This window comes from Portunus trituberculatus, chromosome 13 (assembly GCF_017591435.1).
Source record: "Portunus trituberculatus isolate SZX2019 chromosome 13, ASM1759143v1, whole genome shotgun sequence".
Lineage (NCBI taxonomy): Eukaryota > Metazoa > Arthropoda > Malacostraca > Decapoda > Portunidae > Portunus > Portunus trituberculatus.
The window spans coordinates 8,902,559-8,926,780 of NC_059267.1; the positions used below are offsets into that span (position 1 = coordinate 8,902,559).

A 24,222-nucleotide genomic window follows, 5' to 3' on the forward strand; every position below is an offset into this window, starting at 1 on the left:
CTTAAAAATTTGAGACAATTATAGTAAGAGGAAAATTAGGAAAATATGTTTTGCTTTGTCATGGTAAATATACGGTACCATTGCACTGGCTACCATGTCTCGTACCCCTAGGTTTAAGGTTTCGTACCCCTTGGGGGTACAGGTACCCCAGGTTAAGAACCACTGCATTATATTCTTAGCCTTTTCCTTTCTCTATATAAAAATCTATGACACTAAAAACAATGTATGAAACCTTAATAAACATTAACGACAAAGAAAGGTATTAAGAGGTCAGAAATTGAAATTTCTAGCCAGCATAATGTTTTAGAGATAAATATAAAACAAGAAGAAATGTCTCAGTGTATCATAGTAGTTAGTGATTAATGAAAGATGTGCCAAATAGCAGTGAAAAGACTAAAATTTGTTAACTAAATGACTGATTGCCACTTAGTACACCTTCTCCTGATCATCAATCACTCCAAAACATCTCCCCTTGCTCTATAGCCATATCCAATCTCTAAACTGGGAAGAAATTACAAATGTATTCTTTCTTATCACCAACTTTCATGTAGATGCTCAAGATGCTTAAAAAAGACATCACACACTGTTTCTAGGACTGCTGAATGTTTCATGTTATATTGAAAAAGTTACGGATGTTCTCCACCCAGCACTGCCTCACTGCACCTTACCTGAATGGCATAGTAATCCTTGAGACTGAACTCAATGCCAACAGAGGCGGAGTCAGCCCCAGTACCCCGACCCTTGCCGTTAGTGACGGACGAGGCATCGATGTACAGCAGGAACATGCACTTGTCCCCCTTGCCACCACGCCCCTCCTGGCTCTGGCTCACCTGCCCAGATGTCAACCCACAGTGTCAACAGAGCCATGGATAGAAGCACAAATTTCAATTTATTCTTTCTTGAAAAGACTCTATTGGGAATGGTACCTCTGAAGGCATTTTCATTTTATATGCAAGTGAATACAAATTTGGTTATTCTTTCCTTGATTACACTCTATTGCACTTTTCCTTTACTTTTTCTAACATGTAACTAGATACAAAATTTCAGTTAATATTTTCTTGACAACACTTGACGCCTCCTGCACACCTTTCCTTCTTTCTTTTTCTTGCCCTAAACCAGAGTCCACTGTATAAAAAAAGGAAGGTGAAAAGATGATATTCAGCATTGCTCTGATGAGCCTATTTGATTTATCTAATATAATATCCTTCACTAAACTCAAGGATGCAATAGGTGCAATCTATCGCCATCATTGTCTGTGATGGACAGCATATACAGTGGGAAGTAAGGTGATATGTAGAGTGTATAGTAAAGGTGAAGGCTCAGTGATGAGTTTCAGTAAGTAATGTAGTGACACCTAACACTGGAAGCCCCTCTTCCTGCAACCTTCAGTAATTTTGTAATATTATATTTCTGGAAGAGAATGTTCAATGAAAGGAATAGAGAGTGCAAAGCATTAAGTAGTCACTTCCTATGTGTCAACTTCATTGAGTAAATTTCAAAATGCAGCCAATATAGGTAACATATAGAGTGAACATTCCAGTAATATACTGTAGGCATATAAAAGCTACCAGTACTGCATACATAACAAGTGAGACAAAGACAAAAGTATGACAGACCTTGACAATGCCGGTGACAGTGACCAAGTCTCCTGGCACACAGGAGTCCACCAGATCCTCCTTAGCCTCACAGTCCACTGTGCGGGGGATCCTGCCCCCCTCCCTCTACCAGACAAGAGGAGCGTGAGGTATAGGTACACACGCACACACGCAAACATGCACACACACAAACACACACACACACACACACACACACACTTGGAACAGTTTGAGTGAGGAAGCAGTTTCAGCAACGAGTGTGCATAGTTTTAAAGAAAAATTGGATAAGTGTAGATATGGAGAAGGGGCCACATGAGCATAAAGCCCAGGCCCTGTAAAACTACAACTAGGTAAATACAACTAGGTAAATAAATAAATACATACACACACACACACACACACACACACACACACACACACACACACACACACATGGGAAAAAACTAAAATGGCCACTTATAGGAGATGTGAAAAATATAGCTTCCCTCATAGAAGGGTGGAAGCATGGAATAGTTTAGACGTGGAAGTGGTCAGCAAGGAATATTCATGATTTTAAGAAAAGCTGGACATTAATAGATATGGAGCGGGACAACACGAGCATAGCTCTTTTCCCGTATGTTACAATTAGGTAAATACAATTAGGTAAATACACACACACACACACACACACACACACACACACACACACACACACACACAGAAGGACGGACGCGATACCGTCGCTCCGAGAATCAGCTGATCTTCACTACCTTTGTTTGGGTTTACAGTGGCCTGGGCGATAAGTGTGGACTCATTTTTTTTCATGAATACAGTGTTAAATAATAATGAGTGAGAAAGATATTCCATCTAAATGCAGGTATGTGACAAGGGAAAGAATGAAAGCTGATGATGACAATGTTGGTGAGGGAGGAGGAGAATTTGAAGGCTTTGATACGGCGCAAACTTCACTATTTGATAGAGTCTTAACTATCGAACGTAAATTAGATAAATTGATAAAGGAGAGTATGGGAATGAAAGAGAATGAAGAACAGGATAAAGAGCTCCAGAAATTGAAAGAAAGGATAAAAAGAGTGGAAGAAAACGAAACTAGGCTAAGAACCGAAAATGAAGAATTAAAAGTCCAAATAGCGAACTATAAGAAATTGATGGAAGAAGGACTCGGTAAAGCCGAGAAAGAAAAAGAAAAGCTAAAAGATCTAGTTAACAAAGAAGAAGAAAGAGTACAAGACGTGATTAAAAAAGAAGTACAAGCATGGAGAATCCAAGATAAGAAAGACAAGGAATCATTTCAAGAAGTATTTCAAGAACAGTTAAAAGAAAGAGATGAAAATATGACAAGCAAAATGATAGGAGTCCTCAAGAAAAAGAAAATTTAGTAAGAGAAATTGCGGAAAAAGAAGAGTGTAATTATTTTTGGACTGAAAGAAAAAATGTTAAATATAGACCAAGAAGGGAAAAAGACGAAATGAAATCAGTAAAAGACCTACTAAAACATCTGAATGACGAGGATAGACAGAACTTAGAAGAGGAAGTAGAAGAAATCCATAGAATGGGACCATATCAAGAAGGAACAGTGAGACCAATTAAGATATTACTAAAATCACAAGCAGCAGCAGAAGAAGTACTATATAGAAAAACAAAACTCAGAGAAACAGAAGGTTGCAAAGATATATATATATAAAGAAAAATAGAAACGAGGAGGAAAGGAAGAGACACAATGAACTGGTGGCAGAAGCAAGAGAAAAAATAATGAAAGGTCAGAGGAGGAGAAGAAGGCATTTTTGGAGAATTATAGGAGACAGGATAAGGAAATGGTATATAAAAGAGAAAGAAGAGAAAAGAATGGAGCAAGTTTAACTAAAAATGATAAGAACAAGAGATTAAAATGATGTATACAAACATAGATGGGATTTTATCTAGTAAATTAGAATTAAGAGATTACATAAAGAAAGAAGAACCAGATATTGTATGCCTGGTGGAAACAAAGTTAAATGAGGCAATAAAATAGACATAGATAAAAGGTATAATATATGGAGGAGAGACAGAGTGGGTAAAGGAGGAGGAGGAGTCATGATGATGTTAAGGAAGGAGATAGTGGTAAATCAAGTGGAGTTTGGGGAAGGAAAATCAGAAATACTGTATGTTAAGATGCATATTAACAAAAGGAGTTAACAATCATTGGAACATATGTGCCACCAAAACAAACTCATGGACTAACCAAGAATATAGAGACATGATAGATGACACAATAAGGAGTCTTACAAGAATCATTAAGGAAAGGAGAAAAGTGATATTGATAGGAGATTTCAACTGTAAGGAGGTAGACTGGGAAAATTATGAAAGTGGTATGGGGAAGATGCCTGGGAGATAGATTCCTGAACCTAATGATAGATAATTTGATGGTCCAAAGAGTAAAGGAAAACACAAGATTCAGAGGAAACGATGAGCCGGCAAGATTAGACCTAGTTTTTACAAGGGATATACCAATTAACGATGATATAAGATACAAGTGCCCATTGGGAAAGAGTGACCATGTAATATTAGAGATGGATATAGAAGAAGGAAAGGAAGATAGAGATGAATCATACAAAGGAGACCGATTAAATTACAGAAAGGCTGATATTGAGAATCTCAAGAACTATTTTAAAACGTAAACTGGGAGGAGATGGAAAACTCATTAACGGTTCAAGAGAAATATAACTTATTTTTGGAAATATACAAAACTGGGGTCAGGAATATGTTCCGAAATATAGACCTAAAGAAGAAGGAAAGAAAGATTGGTTTAATGCAAGATGTGCTAGGGCAAAGGAGAAACGAGATGGAGCATGGAAAAGGTGGAGAAGAAACAGAAATCCAGAAAATAAGGAAAACTTCAAAACAGCAAGAAATGAATATGCTAAGGTGAGAAAGGAAGAAGAAAAGAACTATGAAAAGGACATTGTCGAAAAATGTAAGGAACAACCAAAATTGTTCTACAGATTCATAAATGGAAAAATAAGACAAAAAGAAACAATAGAAAGGTTAAAAGGAGAAAATGGAATGGTGGAAGACCCAAAAGTATGGCAGAACTGTTAAATAGTAAATTTCATGAGGTCTTTACTAAGGAATCCAAATTTGAAAGACCACAGGGTAATAGAGACTGTCTATATGAAAGAGATTAAAGTAACCAAGCTTGAAATAAAAAGTTGATGACGGAATTGGATGAGGAAAAGGCAATGGGACGGATGAAGTCTCAGGCAGAATACTGAAAGAATGTAGGGAAGAACTAGCAAGTCCAATATACAACATCATAAAATGCTCAATAGAAAATGGAACAGTGCCAGTGGAGTGGAAAAGAGCTGAGGTGGTTCCCATATATAAGAGCGGAAGGAAGGAAGAACCTTTAAATTACAGGCCGGTATCACTAACTAGTGTAATATGCAAGATGTGTGAAAAGTAATAAAGAAGCAATGGATCGAGTTTCTTGAAGACAACAAAATATTATCAAATAGCCAATTTGGTTTTAGAAAAGGTCGGTCATGTGTGACAAATTTATTGAGTTTCTACTCTAGAATAGTTGATAAAGTACAAGAGAGAGGGATGGGTTGACTGTATTTATTTAGATCTAAAAAAGGCTTTTGATAAAGTGCCACATGAAAGATTACTATGGAAGTTAGAGGAGAAGGGTGGCTTAAAAGGAAGCACATTGAGATGGATGAAGAATTACTTAAGGGGAGAGAAATAAGGACGATAGTTAAAGATATGAAGTCCAAGTGGAGAACAGTAGACAGCGGAGTGCCACAGGGGTCAGTATTGGCACCAATACTTTTCTCGTATATATAAATGACATGCCAGAGGGAGTGAACAGCTACATAAATCTGTTTGCGGACGATGCGAAACTGTGCAGAGTCATTAAACAAAAGAGGATTGTGAAATACTACAGGAAGACTTAAACAAGATCTGGAAATGGAGCAAAAATGGGAGATGGAATTCAATGTGGACAAAAGCCATGTCATGGAAATGGGAAAAAGTGAAAGACGACCAGTGGGAATCTATAAGATGGGAGATGGAGTAGAACTAGAAAAAGTAAAAAGGAAAAGGACTTGGGAGTGACAATGGAAGAAAATAATCAACCGGTTAGCCATATTGATAGAATTTTCAGAGAGACGTATAATTTGCTAAGGAATATTGGAGTAGCATTTCACTATATGGACAAGGAAATGATGAAGAAATTGATAAGTACTAAAATAAGACCTAGATTGGAATATGCAGGAGTTGTGTGGACTCCCATAAAAGAAACACATAAGAAAATTAGAGACTACAAAAATGGCTACAAGAATGGTTCCAGAATTTAAAGGGATGGCATATGAGGAGAGACTAAAGGCAATGGATCTACCAACCTTGGAGCAGAGAAGAGAGAGAGGATCTGATACAAGTTTATAAATTGATTAACGGAATGGATGAAGTGGATAATGAGAAACTGATCCTGAGAGAAGAATATGACTTTAGAAGCACAAGATCGCATAGTAAGAAACTAAGGAAGGGACGATGTCTGAGAGATGTTAAAAAATTTAGTTTCCGGCAAAGATGTGTTGAGACTTGGAACAGTTTGAGTGAGGAAGTGGTATCAGCAAAGAGTGTACATAGTTTTAAAGAAAAATTGGATAAGTGTAGATATGGAGACGGGACCACACGAGCATAAAGCCCAGGCCCTGTAAAACTACAACTAGGTAAATACAACTAGGTAAATACACACACATACACTGCATAGACACTGTACCAACAAGACGTCTCTGAGCAACTCGCACAGAACAACTACAACAGGAGTTGGAGCCTGACCTAAACATATGTATGGGGAAGGAGGGGCCATAAGGTTCTCCTGTCTCCATAATAAATAATCATATGGATCATATAGACGGAAAAAAAGGAGAGAGAGATGGAATTGAGTGATGCTACTAGACGCATGACATACGCCAGTGTGAAATCCAGTGGTACATTGAAACACCTGTTGGATTAAGGAAACTAACCGAGGATATTATGGACAGGGATTTTTTTGGATTTAGGGACGAAAGAAGTAGTATGAGGAGGTTGATCAATGTGGAGGGGGCGTTAAGGTACATGAAGGAAATGATGTTGAGTTTAATGGCCAAGCAGGACAGATTGACAATGGAAAACACAGAGCTGAAATTGAGATTTACTAGAATGTGAGAAGGTCAGTGCAATCAATCAGGGATTAAAGGTGGAAATACAAGAAATAAAGAAACAAAATGATGTACTAAAAGGATATGTGTGAAATAATGAATGAGACCTTTAAAATGGTGTTCATGCAGAAGATTTCACAGAACCTAACAGGACACTGCATTACCAAGGATTACAGGAAATCATAGTGCACAAGGAAGATATTGGAAGATTATTGGGTAAGTTAGATGTCAGAAAAGTAAAGGAGCTACAAGGTGCTGGGTGTTAAAAGAATGCAACTACCGGATCCAATTCAGGAAATAATTACAAGTTCAATAAATGAAGGGAAAGTTCCACTAAAATGGAAGAGAGCCAACATAATATCAATATTTAAAGGAGGAAAGGCAACTGAACCACTAAAATACAGACTAGTGTCACTTACAAAGAAAAATGGGTTAAATATATAGAAGAGGAACAAGACATATCAAACAGACAATTTGGGTTCAGGACAGGGCGGTCATGTGTATCAAACTTATTAAGCTTCTTCTCGAGTTATTGCAGGACTGGAAAACAGGAATGGATGGGTGGACACATTATACCTGAATATAAAAAAGGCTTTTGAATAGTCCCTCATGGAAGACTACTTTGGAAACTAGAGAAAATAGGAGGACTGCAAGGAATTTTGATAGAATGGACAAGAGATTATTTAAAGGATAGGGAGATGAGAACTGTGAGCAGAGATACATACTCATCTTGGGGTAAAGTTAAGAAGCGAAGTGCCACAAGGGTCAGTGTTAGCCCTCATTATTTTTCAGATTTATGTAAACAACATTTACATTGGGTAAAGTTATAATAATTTATTTGCTCATGATGGAAAGCAGCTAAGAGTTAACATAACCAGGAAGGACTGTCTGATGTTACAGGAAGATATAAACAAAATCTATGAGTGGAGTAAGAAGTGGAAATTGGAGTTTAATGGCAAGAAATGTCACATAATGAAACTAAGAAAGAGCAAAAGAAGACTGGTATGGAACTATTTGATGGGAGAGGAACAAATAATGAAGACTAAAGAGGAAAAAGATCTGGGAGTGATTATACAGGAAAGTCTGAGTCCTGAAAAACACATAAGCAAGATATTTGGATTATCATTCAAAATGTTGACTAACATAAGAGTGGCATTTCAATACATAGACAAAGATATGATAAAAAAAAATCATCACAAGCATGATATGTCCAAAGTTGGAATATGCAGCAGTGGCATAATCTCCGAGCTCTAAAAAGGATATAAGAAGATTAGAAAGAATACAGAAGACTGCTACAAAGATGGTGCTAAAACTCAAGGACCTAACATATGAATAATGACGGAAGAGAATGGGACTACCAGCCTTACAAGATAGAAGAGAACAAGGGGACCTAATAACAATGTACAAGATAGTCAACAGCATTGAAAAGATAGACAAAGAAGACCTGGTGTTGTGACAGAAGATAGAAAGACAAGAGGACATATAAAGATTAGGATGAGGCAGTGTGTGAAGGATATTGGAAAATACAGTTTTCCACACAGAATGATGGAGAAGTGGAATGCATTGAATAATGAAGTTGTTCCAGCACATAATGTGCATAACTTCAAGGAAATATTAGATAAATGGAGACATGGAGACAGGACACTATGAATCCTGCTCAAACCCTGAACAATACAACTAGGTAAATACATACACAGATAGATAGACAAGACCTACTATAAATAAGAGGATGGAGATAGACAAACAAGAGGACATTCCCAAACGATGATAAAAAGACTGTCTGAGGAACAATAAGAAGTTCAGTTTACATAGGACAGTGGACATCTGGAATGGACTGAGTGAAGAGATTGTAACAGCATAAAGTGTGCACCAGTTTAAGAAATAGTTTGATAAATATAGATAAGGAGACACGTCATTATGAGCCCCTGCTCAAACTCTAATATACAACTAGGTAAATACACACATAATACACACACACACACACACAAACACACATTTGGACAATAGGTATAATGTATGGAGAAGAGACAGAGTGGGTAAAGGAGGAGGAGTCATGATTATGTTAGGGAAAGAGATAGTGATAAATGAAATGGAATGTGGGGAAGGAAAAGCAGAAGTATTGTATATTAAGATGCATATTAATAAAAAAGAGATAACAATCATTGTAACATATGTGCCACCAAAAACAAATTCATGGACCAATCAAGAATATATAGACATGATAGACGACACAATAAGGAGTCTAATGAGAATCATAAAAGAAAGGAGAAAAGTGATATTAGTAGGAGATTTCAACTGTAAAGAAGTGGACTGGGAAAATTATGAAAGTGGTATGGGGAAGAAGCCTGGGGAGAAAGATTCTTGAACCTAATGATAGACAATATGATGGACCAGAGAGTAAAGGAATGCACAAGATTCAGAGGAAACGAGCGAGCGAGATTGGACCTAGTTTTTACAAGGGGTATACAAATGAATGACGATATAAGATATAAGTGCCCATTGGGAAAGAGTGACCATGTAATATTAGAAATAGATATAGAAGAGGAAAGGAAGATAGAGACGATTCATACAAAGGAGACCGATTAAATTACAGAAAGGCTGATATTGAGAATCTCAAGAACTATTTTAAAACGTAGACTGGGAGGAGATGGAAAACTCAGAGACAATGCAAGACAAATATAACTTATTTTGGAAATATACAAAACAGGAGTCAGGGAATATGTCCCAAAATATAGACCAAAAGAAGAAAGAAAGAAAGATTGGTTTAATGCAAGGTGTGCTAGGGCAAAGGAGAAAAGAGATGGAGCATGGAAAAGGTGGAGGAGAAATAGGAATCCAACAAATAAGGAAAACTTCAAGGCAGCGAGAAATGAATATGTTAAGGTGAGGAAGGAAGAGGAAAATTACTTCGAAAAAGATATTGTCGAAAAATGTAAGGAGCAACCAAAAATTATTGTTCTATAGATTCATAAATGGAAAAATTAGGCAAAAAGAAACAATAGAAAGGTTAAAAGGAGAGAACGGGATGGTGGAAGACCCAAAAAGTATGGCAGAACTATTAAATAAAAATTCAGGAGGTCTTTACTAAAGAATCCAAATTTGAGAGGCCACAGGGTAATAGAGAGACAATCTATATGAAAGAGATTAAAGTAACCAAGCTTGAAATAAAAGAGTTAATGAAGGAACTGGATGAAGAGAAGGCAATGGGACCGGATGAAGTCTCAGGCAGAATACTGAAAGAATGTAGGGAAGAACTAGCAAGTCCTATATACAACATCATAAAATGCTCAATAGAAAATGGAACAGTGCCAGTAGAATGGAAAAGAGCTGAGGTGGTTCCCATATATAAGAGCGGAAGGAAGAAGAACCTTTAAATTACAGACCGGTATCACTAACTAGTGTAATATGCAAGATGTGTGAAAGAATAATAAAGAAACAATGGATCAAGTTCCTTGAAGACAACAAATTAATATCAAATAGCCAATTTGGTTTTAGAAAAGGAAGGTCTTGTGTAACTAATTTATTGAGTTTCTATTCTAGAATAGTTGATAGAGTACAAGAGAGAGAGGGATGGGTTGACTGCATCTATTTGGATTTAAAAAAGGCATTTGACAAAGTGCCACACACAAGATTACTGTGGAAGTTAGAGGAGAAGGGTGGCTTAAAAGGAAGCACATTGAGATGGATAGAAAATTATTTGAGGGGGAGAGAAATAAGGACATTAGTTAAAGATATGAAGTCCAAGTGCAGAGCAGTACAAAGCGGAGTGCCACAGGGGTCAGTATTGGCACCAATACTTTTCCTCATTTATATCAACGACATGCCAGAAGGAGTGAACAGCTACATAAATTTGTTTGCGGATGATACGAAACTGTGCAGAGTTATAAAGCAAAAGGAGGATTGTGAAATACTGCAAGAAGACCTAAATAAGATCTGGGAATGGAGTAAGAAGTGGGAAATGGAATTCAATGTGAACAAAAGCCATGTCATGGAAATGGGAAAGAGTGAAAGACGACCTGTGGGAATCTATAAGATGGGAGATGGAGTAGAACTGGAGAAAGTCAAAAGGAAAAGGACTTAGGAGTGACGATGGAAGAAAACAATCAACCAGTAAGCCATATTGATAGAATTTTTAGAGAAACATATAATTTGCTAAGGAATATTGGAGTAGCATTTCACTACATGGACAAAGAAATGATGAAGAAATTGATAAGTACTATAATAAGACCCAGATTGGAATATGCAGGAGTAGTGTGGACCCCTCATAAAAGAAACACATAAGGAAATTGGAGAGGCTACAAAAAATGGCTACAAGAATGGTCCCAGAACTTGAAGGGATGACATATGAGGAGAGACTAAAGGCTATGGATCTACCAACCTTGGAACAAAAAAGGGAGAGAGGAGACCTGATACAAGTCTATAAATTGATCAACGGAATGGACCAAGTGGATAATGAGAAACTGATCCTGAGAGAAGAATATGACATCCGAAGCACAAGATCGCATAGTAAAAAGCTGAGAAAGGAAAGTTGTCTGAGAGATATTAAAAAATATAGTTTCCCACAGAGATGTATTGAGACGTGGAACAGTTTAGATGAAGAAGTAGTGTCTGCAACGAGTGTGCACACTTTTAAAGTAATATTGGATAAGTGTAGATATGGAGACGGGGCCACACAAGCATAAAGCCCAGGCCCTGTAAAACTACAACTAGGTACAACTAGGTAAATACATTGATCCTGAGAGAAGAATATGACATTTGAAGAACAAGATCGTGTAGTAAAAAACTGAAGAAGGAAGATGTCTGAGAGATGTTGAAAAATATAGTTTCCCACAAAGATGTGTTGAGACTTGGAACAGTTTGAATGAGGAAGTGGCAACAGCAAAGTGTGTGCATAGTTTTAAAGAAAAATTGGATAAGTGTAGATATAGAGACAGGGCCACATGAGCATAAAGCCCAGGCCCTGTAAAACTATAACTAGGTAAATACACACACACACACACACCTATTGTTGGTCCTTCTCCAACATGATTTTTTTTTTCTACAAACCAACATTTAAGACAAATTTTGCATCAGGACTCTTGAAATCCTTTATTTCCCTCTGCATTCTCACATGACATTCCCTTTCTGAGCCTGTTAAAAATAAAGTGTGGATAGATGACATGTTTATCTTACATACCCTCCCTATCAATGTCTCCTCCCCCCACCACTTTAGTCCCATGCAAGACTCCTCTTTTGCAGCTTCTCATCCAAGATGAAGTGGTGTACTGCAGAGACTTGGGTACAGTGACCAAACAACACTGATCAGCCACTGCAGCACAGGAGCAGAGGGACCACTTAGGCTGGTGTAATACTTTGTGGTAACACCATTCATTGTAAAAATGTGGTTCAGTATGAATGAATAATGAGTGAGCTATTAAGGTGGGAGTGGGCAGGTAAATGTCTGAATATGAAAAAATGCATTAAGGTGGATTTTGTTCAAGTAAAGAGATACCTTTCTTTGCATTTTTAGACAGCATTAGACAAAAATATTATTACAAAATTCATGTCAGAGAAGGATCAATTGTATTAGTACTGTACTGTGACATGTCTTACTTCTATGCTTTCGCCACATACCATAACGATTATTATTATTACTCTTCCATCCTCATCCTGCACACACACACACACACGCACACACCCACCCAGCCAAACATACACACTCATATAGACACTGACTCACTCACCGGGTCATCACTGATGATCTCCTGCATGGTGAAGGTCTGCCAGTCCACTGTGTGAGTGAGGCGGTGGGACCTCTCTGGCACAAAAGAACGAGACCGGCAGCCAGGCGTGGCAGCACAGGAAGAGGGCATCAGGTAGCGCCCCTCCGGCTGTCCCACACCTTGCACCCCACCGCAGCCCAAACAGGAGAAGGCCAGCACTGTGCATAGTGGCTTGACGGGACTTACACGCACCACTGTTCCCCGCACACTCACTAGCTTGCCTGTGGATGTGTGGTTTAATCAATCATAGTCAACTGAGGTTTTTTTAAGGTAAAGAAAACTAGCAAAGGGCAGCAGTATTCTCATGCTTACTAGTGCTCTTGTTATGTGGTGTGTTTTGTAGAGTCATGGTAAAAGGCATCACTACTCAAAGAAAAGAAAAAAGCTGCTGCTTACCATAGTGGCTGGATTTGAGAGCACCCAGCTTGGTGAGTTTGCTGTGATTGGTGAGGCGGGCATGGATGCGTGGCAGCTGTGTCTCTGGCACTAGGGCTTCCAGAGCTGCCCTGTCAGTACTATCAGCTGCCCCACTCAATACCTCCTCTGCTTCTGCTTTCAATTCTGCCTCAACCTCCTCTGTCAGCAGCTAGAACCAGAGCAGATCAACAGGCATTCTATGATTTTAGTCATCAAAAACTTTGTCTTTTCTAGTCAATAAACAATTCTATTTATCTATCTATCTACTAGGCTGTCAATCCCACACAAGGAAGCCCAAATAAAGCATTCACACTCTTTCACTTTTAGTCCTTGCTGGAGAGGAGCAGTCTTATAGACCACAATACTAAACCACAGGCAGTTTAGGCATAGCAGAGCTAACCACATACTGCCACAGCAAGATCCAGCAGCATACACCAGTTTGCTCATGTCATTTCATAATGAGACTGTTCCTCACCTCACACCTATTCCAATCGTGACACCACAGCAGATGAAGGGTAGATTCCTCATCTACACACAGTGGCTGCATCTAACCACTTCACAAATTGATAGCTGAGAAACATATATTATAGTATCAAGTATGACCACAACATAGTCACTTGTATGATGGTTACACAGCATCAACAAGTGGTGCTCAGTAGCTGGCTAGGTTGAAACAACTTATAGAACCAAAGTAGACAACTTTCATAACACTACTCACCTCATCTGACTCAACACAACTCCCTACCTGATTCTGGATTACCTCTTGCCTTGAACTTGAACTGCTTGAGGAGGGAGATTTCTACATACTTATCACAAATTGTGGATAACTTTTGTTTACACTTTTTGCGAACTGGTATCTCCAGTGGGCATATCTATATAACATTTTTGTTGCTCTAGATCAGTAGCTCCTCCTACAAAAAAGTAGTGTTATATAACAGATTCTGATAAGAAGCCTAACATCCTGATCCCACCACCTCAACACACCACAACCCACCTGATGCATTGAGTTACAACCATCAGACATTATTGTAATATGTTTTAGTTTAAGATGTTATAGCATCCTGTAAGCCGTGTCTGTCGTGTATTATTGTAATGCTCCCAGGATGACCCATCCTCTATATATATTATGTATCCATTTATCATTCTATTGTATTTTATGTTTGTATTTCGTGTGTATTGTAATATTTATATATTTGCGTAATATGGGTGCATGGGGGCATTCTAGATGTTCATCGACATCACTACTTTGTGAGAGGGATTTCATGCCAGAGCCAATGAGATCACTTTATGTGCACACCTTTTCTTTAAAGCTCCAAGCGTTTAGATCTCTGTATTTAATCTTGAATATATCAAGAGATAAAATATACATTCACCTTTGATGTTCACCTGAAAAACCACAGAAACTTAACCAAGTGACTTTACCTACAACAGAAAGGTAAGGACTAATTAATAGCATCCTGGGGTAACTGATAATTCTAAATACCCCGCCAGAACAATCATTGCTTTAACTATCAATGAACTTTAACTTTATCCCGTATTGTGATTAAGTTTAGCTTTGCTTAATTTTTGTGTAAATAAATTTTGTTAAGGATTTAAATCCTTTTTCTTAAATCTTTCCCCAGTACTGTTTTTAATTTCTCTTACACCATTGCATTAAACTGTTGCAACAAAGCCTAGTCACTCTTCACTTACTTATCTCAATATTTTGTACCTTAATATGAATTAACTAATCTATTAAGTGACAGGTGCCCCAGTCATTGTGAGAACCTTGTCAGGCTTAACTCTGAGATCATAACAATTGCCAGACCCATCAACACATCACAACCCACCTGATGCATTGCCAGACCCAGACAGTTGATGACGTCCTCTGGCGAGTTCAAAACCAAGTTGGGCAGATCTGGTATTGCTGTCTTGACATCTTCATCACTCACCAGCTCCTTTAGGTCAACAGAAAAAGCCCTGCGCTCCTCCAGTTCACTGCGCAGACATTTGTGATACTTCTGCTTCAAGTATTTTTCAAAGGCACACAGAAACCCCACTGTGTCCAAGTGTTCACTATAAGCTGTGGGAAAAGACAAGCTGTAGTATGTATTTGAGATATATATCAGTTCCTTCCACGTATTTGTGGATGTAGGTTACTTATGTTATGGTCAGATATTGTGGAGTATGTTGTGGCAATGAGTATTCTTGTTTTTCAAGTATCAAATTTCTGGAAATTGGAAAACAAGCTATAATAAATAATTGAGATATAAACCAGATGTTTCAAGTATCTGTAGACATAGATTACTTATGGTTAGAAAGGATGGAGCATGTTGTGGTGATGTGTAATTTAACTTTTCTGGTACCAAGTTTCTAGTGAGGTATTTTTAAAATCAATGTCTTCAACACAATCACAAGAACTCTGCATACCAACACAAGACTTACTGTAGTCACTCATACAATTGTTTGAAGATAAGGAGCCTATAGAGTTGGATAAAAGAGAATACAGTAACTTTTTATAAAATTGTCAGAAACAGGACTTAAGCCAATGTAAAGAGCAGTAGAACATATAAAACAAAATCAAAGGTATGATACCATACAGACAATATATAAATAGAAAACATATCTGATAAGAAAGAGCAGATGAATGAGCATAACTCACTCTGTGTCATGTAGAGGTGCCATCCTCTGTAAGGTGTGGGGACTTGTGGCAGCAGTGTGGTGATGGCTGGTTGAGATGGTGGCCAGGGAATGCTGGAGGGAGGCGGCATTGACCCCTCCACACATTCTACAATGCATAGTAAACAAACTTTCACAAGATCAAACATTAGGAACAACTTCCTAACATGTCAAGCTTCAAGTTTTATCATAGTTTTTTTCTTCGTAAGGCAATGATATGAAACCTGCTGAAAGTGTAAATATCAGTCAAAGCAAAACTTTCAGTAAATAGAATATAAGAAACTTGAGCCTTAAAGATCTAAAAAATGGTGTCTCAGAATCAGTTCCACCATAACCACACATATGCAAGTACACCAAAAATACAAAACTGTCACTGCTCTCTTCTGTAATACAGTCTTATCTCAGATACACAATTATTTCCTTCCAAATCCAACAAAGGAAGATTTTTAACTTGAAAAAGGAAAATCTATTTACCTATATACTGGGCTAACAATCCTACATGGGTTAATCTTGACAAAGCACAACACATTCGTACTGAGATCATTCACACATCATAAGAGGCGCCTCGACTGAAGGGAACACAGCAAGACAGATACGAGCACTTTTAAATATGTGAAGTTCTGCCAACAGACAAAATGAAACAAATGGAAAATGCACATAATAATTAATACCTTCACTATTTTAAAAAACAATTCACAGCACTATGGACAATATCTCATTTCTCTATAAGCACATACAATAAAGAGGATTACAAAAATAAATGGATTTTTGCAGTTTTTAAAGCGTATAATGTAAGGTGGTGAGTGAAGAACAAGAAATGTCTCAAAGTGGAAAGAGACAGATCAAAGGCATGTCAAATGTGTTAATAGTTACTCTTCCACCTATGTATTTTGTTCCCTTTCCTCCTAGCCCAACAAAGCTAAGGACATATTGAGAAGGTGAGGTTTTGGGGCAGAGAGACCAAATCATGTTGAAATTGGACATGTTAAATCTAAGGATATTTTACAAAACTTAAGAAAATATCACAAGATTGTGGGATATATCAACAAAATTTCTGGAAGTATCCCCAGATTTAGTGGGGTGCCACACTCTTCCCTGACCTAATCTGAATCTTTCCTATTAGGACATTAACCTAATCTGTCAGCACTCTTGTCTCCTGCTCTCGTAAGTCAATCAATCAGTCACTCAGCCTATTAGTGCATAAAAATCTCCTTTCTCTCACTCCTTTTCTGTTCATCTCTCTAATGCAGGAGCTCATCTGTATTCTCAACCCTTCTACTTGCCTGTTTTTGTACTTATATCTATGACTTAATTCTTTCAAGAGGGAGATTTCATGACACATATCCGTTAATTTTTGACAACCGATTTTGACAGTTTGAGAAGCAATGGACCTTTTTGTTAGAATTTTGTTACCTTTAGCTGGTGCCCCTCCAATCTATAAAAAACAAATAGACCAATAAATCAAACAATTTAAACATAATCTATACACTACTCATTCAATCATTCATTCATTCACTCATCCACTTTGATCAGTCACTAACAATCACCTTGACTATTTCCTCCTCTCCAGTTTGCTCCTCTACCCTGCCAGTTTCCTCCTTGACCTCTCCAGCTTCCTCCTCCTCGGCCCCTCCAGTTTCTTCCTCTTCCCCTCCACTTTCCTCCTCCTCCTCCTCCTCTCCAGTTTCCTCTTCTGCCTCTCCATCCACCACCTCCTTGCTTCCACCCTTGCCTGGCACCTTCCGACATTCCACACTGGTCCACCTCTTGCCCTGTGAGGGAAAGAGAGGACCTGCTGTGTTCTTTCTTTAAGATGTTGAGAAACTGAGGTAAAGATGAGATGGTGACTGACGAGTGAAATTCTCAATGAGTGTAGTGGTATTTCAGTTCAGTACAGAAAATAAATAAATAAAACATTTTACATGTAAATATAAATACATGAATTGCACATGAAAAAGATTGGTAAATAATTAAGAAATATGACATAAATGAAATAAGACTAAAAGCACAGAAAAATAGTGGTTGACCACATGTGTCAGTTTGTGCCCTGAGTAAATATCTTTGTTGATTCTTCCAAACTTTGTCTAGTCTATACTCACAAATTGCCAATGACTCCAAATCCAGCACCACACTCACAAACTGTCCAATTGTTGACAACACAGTTGCAAATCATCTCGCATCTAGCAAAGCTCTCAGATTTCACATCTTTCTGGTGTTTTCACATCTCAGTTTAAAGAGACCCTCAATACACTCACCAACATATGTCTGAGTGATGATTTTGAAAGTCCCAATGTAATCAACCCCTGATTGGTATAATTCTAGTTTATGGCCATACTCTCCCCAACCCCCAAACAAGCTTGGGGACAGGTGGGAATGCGGGGTTTCGGGTGGGGAACATGAGGTGCGTCGGAAATGCGTACTACTTTGGGGGTCTAGGGAGGCACAGCTCCCAGCTAGATTAGGTTAGTGTCCTTGCTGAAATTTACTTCAAATTTATGGAATTTATACAAATTAGTGAATTTACAAACGTTGTAGTGAACCTTCCATAGAGTTTAGGATGGCCATTCCCCCCTTCCTCAGTTATGCAAAAAAATATACATTTCATGTTACCCACCCAAAACCCCGCATTCCCACCTGTCCCCAAGCTTGTTGGGGGTGGGGGGAGGGAGTATGGGCAAAAACTATAATTTTACCAGGGCCCAATTTAGTTGATTTCTTCTGGATACCACACCCAAGTGGCCTTACCAAACCTGTGAATAATAACTTGAACACTGTCGGTTTCTAAGTGAACAAATGTTCATCTTGGGAGACGGACAATCATAGTACCTTTCTTCATTAGGATAACCTTATTTTTGCTAGGACTGGGGAGGGATGACATAAGAATATATAAGGAGGTGCTATTGGTAAGATTTATCGTTTATTATCTCAGCAAGATGATCTGAGAATGCCAGCTTGTCACCAGAAACCACTCAGGTAAAATATGAGGGTGAGGGAAGGCATGACAAACACTACCAGGTGAATTACAAAAGTTGTTCAGATTGATGGGCAGTACACTGCCATGGGGGAGGCGGTGAGAACACGTCTCCTAACCAATCACACTCAGGCCACAGGTGTACGGACGTATCACAGCTCACCACCGTCCTACTATAGCCACACTATCACAGGCCATACGCCACACACCAGAAGCCAAACTGTTCAAACATCACAACCACCTTACCAGAGATAACCCGAGTTGAACCAGCAAAACTCCCGCCGCCCTGCTAGTCAGCTGGTTCCAAGGTCCAAGGAATATACAGAGAGGAAGTTGTGGTGTAGGTTAAAGTTTGGAAGACAGCGACGGTTCTGCCATCTGTTAGAAACGAATACTTTCATAGAAAACGTTTTAAGGAGTAACTTAAAATTTTCTCCATGCTTCCTCTCCACCCCCTATTTTTCCCTGCATTCCTTCGTGGTTATGAACCAAGGATTCTAGGGTATATTCTTGTTGTGAACTTATAAGGCAAATAAAACATATATATATATATATATATATATATATATATATATATATATATATATATATATATATATATATATATATATATATATATATACATCTGCGTTTTCTGCCCGCCTCCGCCTGGGCCACACCATATACTCCTCACTTGCACCGCCTATGTCTGTCTCGTGACCCCTTCTGCCCTTAGTGTAGGACTACCCCTGAAGCCATGGAACATTTCCTATTTCAATGCCCACGCTTCCCCTCTCAACATACTGCATTACGCTCCTGGCTCTCCGCCTTGGCCATCATAACACTGAACATGCCCACCCACCCTCCTGGCGGCTTCAGGCGTCCACCCCTCCTGGCAACCTACTGTCCTTCGCCTTACTTGTGCCTTTTTTGCGGTAGACCAGCCAGCTACCACGCCTGTGATACCCACACAGGACTACCCCAGGGCTCATAAGGATCCATAGACCTTCGTGGCCTCTTTTGGATCCTTATGAAGCCTGGGATAATCCTGTGTGGGTATCACAGGCGTGGTAGCTGGCCGGTCTTCCTCAAGAAGGCACAAGTAAGGCGAATGACAGCAGGTTGCCAGGAGGGGTGGACGCCTGAGGCCGCCAAGAGGGTGGGCAGGTCGAATGTTATGATGGCCAGGGCGGAGAGCCGGTGTGGCATGAAGAAGTGTCCCATCATGACGAAATGGGAAAGTTCCCAAGATATCGTGGACAGCGTCTTGCTGAAGGGAGGACTGAAGGCAGCTATGGCAGTGCCAGACTGTGAGTACGGCGGCCTGGGCTTGTGTGATGTTGACACAGGAGGAGTGTGTGTGTGTGTGTGTGTGTGTGTGTGTGTGTGTGTGTTCACAGTCGCCTGCTGATCACCCATCCAGTTTTCCCCGTTAAAGAGCGAGTTCTGAGCTCATGGACGGATCTTCGAGTAGGACTGATATCACACACCACACATCACACTCTACACACAGGGAAAGTGAGGTCACAACCTCTCGAATTACATCCCATACCTATATTACTGCTAGGTGAACAGGGGCTATACACATTAAGAGCCTCACCCATTTGCCTCGCAGCTCCCGTGACTCAAACCCAGAAACTCTCGGTTGTGACCTCATGTGCTAACAACCACTACACTACGCGGTGTGTGTGTGTGTGTGTGTGTGTGTGTTTACCTAGTTGTATTTACCTAGTTGTAGTTTTACAGGGCCTGGGCTTTATGCTCGTGTGGCCTCGTCTCCATATCTACACTTATCCAATCTTACTTTAAAAGTATGCACACTCGTTGCAGACACTACTTCTTCATTCAAACTGTTCCACGTCTCAATATACCTTTGCGGGAAACTATACTTTTTAATATCTCTTAGAAATCTTCCCTTTCTCAGCTTCTTGTTATTCGATCTTGTGCTTTGACTGGCATATTCTTCTCTCAAGATCAGATACTCACTTGGTCCATTCCGTTTATCAATTTATAAACTTGTATGAGATCCCCTCTTTCCCTTCTCTGCTCCAATGTTGGAAGATCCATAGCCTTTAGTCTCTCCTCATATGTCATCCCTTCAAGTTCTGAGACCATTCTTGTAGCCATTTTTTGTAGTCTCTCCAGCTTCCTTATGTGTTTCTTTTTGAGAGGGGTTCACACTACTCCTGCATATTCCAATCTGAGTCTTATTATACTATTATAGTACTTATCAGTTTCTTCATCATTTCTTTGTCCATGTAGTGAAATGCTATTCCAATATTCCATAGCATATTGTATGTCTCTGAAAATTCTATCAATATGGCTTGCCGGTTGATTATTTTCATCCATCGTCACTCCCAAATCTTTTTCCTTTTTACTTTTTCCAGTTCTACTCCATCTCCCATCTTATAGATTCCCACAGGTCGTCTTTCACTCTTTCCCATTTCCATGACATGGCTTTTGTTCACATTGAATTCCATCTCACACTTTTTACTTCACTCCCAGATCTTATTTAGGTCTTCTTGCAGTATTTCACAATCCTCTTTTTGCTTTATAACTCTGCACAGTTTCGTATCGTCCGCAAACAGATTTATGTAGCGGTTCACTCCCTCTGGCATGTCATTTATATAATATTATATACGAGAAAAGCATTGGCGCCAATACTGACCCTTGTGGCACTCCACTTTCTACTGTTCTCTACTTGGACTTCATATCTTTAACTACTGTTCTTATTTCTCTCTCCCTCAAATAATTTTCCATCCATTTCAATGTGCTTCCTTTTAAGCCTCCCTTCTCCTCTAACTTCCACAGTAATCTTGCATGTGGCACTTTATCAAATGCTTTTATTAATCCAAACAGATACAGTCAACCCATCCCTCTCTCTCTTTCTCTTGTACCCTATCAATTATTCTAGTGTAGAAACTCAGTAAGTTTGTTGCACACGACCGACCTTTTCTAAAGCCAAATTGGCTATTTGATAGTAATTTGTTATCTTCAAGGAACTCGATCCATTGTTTCTTTATTACTCTTTCACACATCTTACATATTTCACTAGTTAGTGATACTGGTCTGTAATTTAGAGGTTCTTCCTTCCTTCCGCTCTTATATATGGCTCTTTTCCATTCCATTGGTACTGTTCCATTTTCTATTGAGCATTTTATGATGTATATAGAACTTGCTAGTTCTTCCCTACATTCTTTCAGTATTCTGCCTGAGACTTCATCCGGTCCCATTGCCTTTTCTTCATCCAATTCCTTCATTAATTCTTTTACTTCAAGCTTGGTTACTTTAACCTCTTCCATATAGATGGTCTCTCTATTACTCTGTAGTCTTTAAAATTTGGATTCCTTAGTAAAGACCTCCTGGAACTTATCATTTAACAGTTCTGCCATACTTTTTGGGTCTTCCACCATCCCATTTTCTCCTTTTAACCTTTCTATTGTTTCTTTTTGTCTTATTTTTCCATTTATGAATCTGTAGAACAATTTTGGTTGCTCCTTGCATTTTTCGACTATGTCCTTTTCATAGATCCTCTCCTCTTCCTTCCTCACCTTAACATATTCATTTCTTGCCTTACTTTCTTACCTTATTTTCTGCATTTCTATTTCTCCTCGACCTTTTCCATGCTCCATCCCTTTTCTCCTTTGCCCTGGCACACTTTGCGTTAAACCAATCTTTCTTTCCTTCTTCCTTAGGTCTATATTTCGGGACATATTCCCTGACTCCTGTTTTGTATATTTCCAAAAATAAGTTATATTTCTCTTGCACTCCACACTCTGTGTGTGTGTGTGTGTGTGTGTGTGTGTGTGTGTGTGTGTGTGTGTGTGTGTGTGTGTGTGTGTATTCACGGTCGCCTGCTGGTCATCCAGTCAGCCTTCCCGACTGCGGAGCGCCCTCAGAGCTCATAGACCGATCTTCGGGTAGGACTGAAAAAAACCACACCACAGTCCATACTCCAGGAAAGAGAGGTCACAACCACTCAAATTACAATGAACGTATGCACATTTTCTGCTGTTACAATATCTTCACTGAATTCGTTCCAGATTTTAACCGTGTGTGTGTGTGTGTGTGTGTGTGTGTTTCACTGTTAGATCTGCTGCAGTCTCTGATGAGACAGCCAGACGTTACCCTACGGAACGAGCTCAGAGCTCATTATTTCCGATCTTCGGATAGGCCTGAGACCAGGCACACACCACACACCGGGACAACAAGGTCACAACTCCTCGATTTACATCCCGTATCTACTCACTGCTAGGTGAACAGGGGCTACACGTGAAAGGAGACACACCCAAATATCTCCACCGGGCCGGGGAATCGAACCCCAGGTCCTCTGGCTTGTGAAGCCAGCGCTCTAACCACTGAGCTACCGGGTGTGTGTGTGTGTGTGTAATTCACTGTTTGATCTGCTGCAGTCTCTGACGAGACAGCCAGACGTTACCCTACGGAACGAGCTCAGAGCTCATTATTTCCGATCTTCGGATAGGCCTGAGACCAGGCACACACCACACACCGGGACAATAAGGTCACAACTCCTCGATTTATATCCCGTACCTACTCACTGCTAGGTGAACAGGGGCTACACGTGAAAGGGAGACACACCCAAATATCTCCACCGGGCCGGGGAATCGAACCCCAGTCCTCTGGCTTGTGAAGCCAGCGCTCTAACCACTGAGCTACCGGGCCGTGTGTGTGTGTGTGTGTGTGTGTGTGTGTGTGTGTGTGTGTGTAATTCACCTCGGTCGCCTGCTGGTCACCCAGCCAGTCTTCCCCACTACGGAGCGAGCTCAGAGCTCATAGACCGATTTTCGGGTAAGACTGAGACCACATTACCACACAACACACACCGGGAAAGCGAGGCCACAACCCCTCGAGTTACATCCCGTACCTATTTACTGTTAGGTGAACAGGGACTACATATTAAGAGGCTTGCCCATTTGCCTCGCCGCTTACCGGAACTTGAACCCGGCCCTCTCGATTGTGAGTCGAGCGTGCTAACCACTACACTACGCGGTGTGTGTGTGTGTGTGTGTGTGTGTCCCTATCTTGTGTTGGTAACTTGAATTGCTCCTAAGCCGAGACACTTGTATCCTAAGGCACCACTGTATTCCTATTTTTCTATCTTGCATCTCCTAATTTTTGTCACATTTAAATTCCTTGGAACTCTTCAGCTTTATCTTTCAATATGATCTCCTGTTAGTAGTACGTTTAATTTTGGTCACAAAAATTCTTTAGAGCTCTTCAGCTTCATCTTTTATTATGATATTATACTACCCTAGGATGTTCCTTTTCACCTCTCCATGATACACACCACTTGCACAGACGCCACAAACATCATACAATCTTCCCTTACTCTCACCCTCTCATCTCATCACTCTACATGCCTCTCTCACATCAGTCATTTCCACAGCATACACCCACTACAGTATATCAGTGTGCCCTGTTTCACATCCAGGTCTATATTATGTAAGATTCACTCTCACTGGGGCTATGTAAGTCTCTTTCCTTTTCTTCCTTTCATGACCTGATACCATTCACAACTTTCTATTGTCTCTCTCTATCCATCTCATCGTGTTTACCTAGCAATTACAGTTAAGATTTTCACATTTTTTGTCTGACACACTAAAGAAACTTACCTACGGCCATGTAACTTTTACATATCT

General features: G+C 39.5%; 1 protein-coding gene across 6 annotated transcripts in view; it reads right to left on the bottom strand.

The window, feature by feature from the left end:
• Positions 1–24,222, bottom strand: part of LOC123503036 (DNA helicase MCM8-like) — a 63,304-nt gene that overhangs the window by 26,224 nt on the left and 12,858 nt on the right. For 4 of the 6 annotated variants that reach the window (XR_006674280.1, XM_045252416.1, XM_045252418.1 and 1 more), the window contains exons 2-8: positions 17,160–17,384; positions 15,596–15,721; positions 14,784–15,016; positions 12,934–13,123; positions 12,499–12,758; positions 1,617–1,721; positions 669–830 (exon numbers count right to left, since the gene is read on the bottom strand). Coding sequence is in view for 5 of the 6 variants with exons in the window: in XM_045252416.1 (XP_045108351.1) it covers positions 669–830; positions 1,617–1,721; positions 12,499–12,758; positions 12,934–13,123; positions 14,784–15,016; positions 15,596–15,721; positions 17,160–17,384 (1,301 nt within the window). In the remaining variant the exon portion in view is untranslated. Of the gene's footprint in view, positions 1–668; positions 831–1,616; positions 1,722–12,498; positions 12,759–12,933; positions 13,124–14,783; positions 15,017–15,595; positions 15,722–17,159; positions 17,385–18,829; positions 18,945–24,222 lie in introns of those variants that run through there. The other 2 variants (XM_045252419.1, XM_045252420.1) reach the window with 2 other exon arrangements.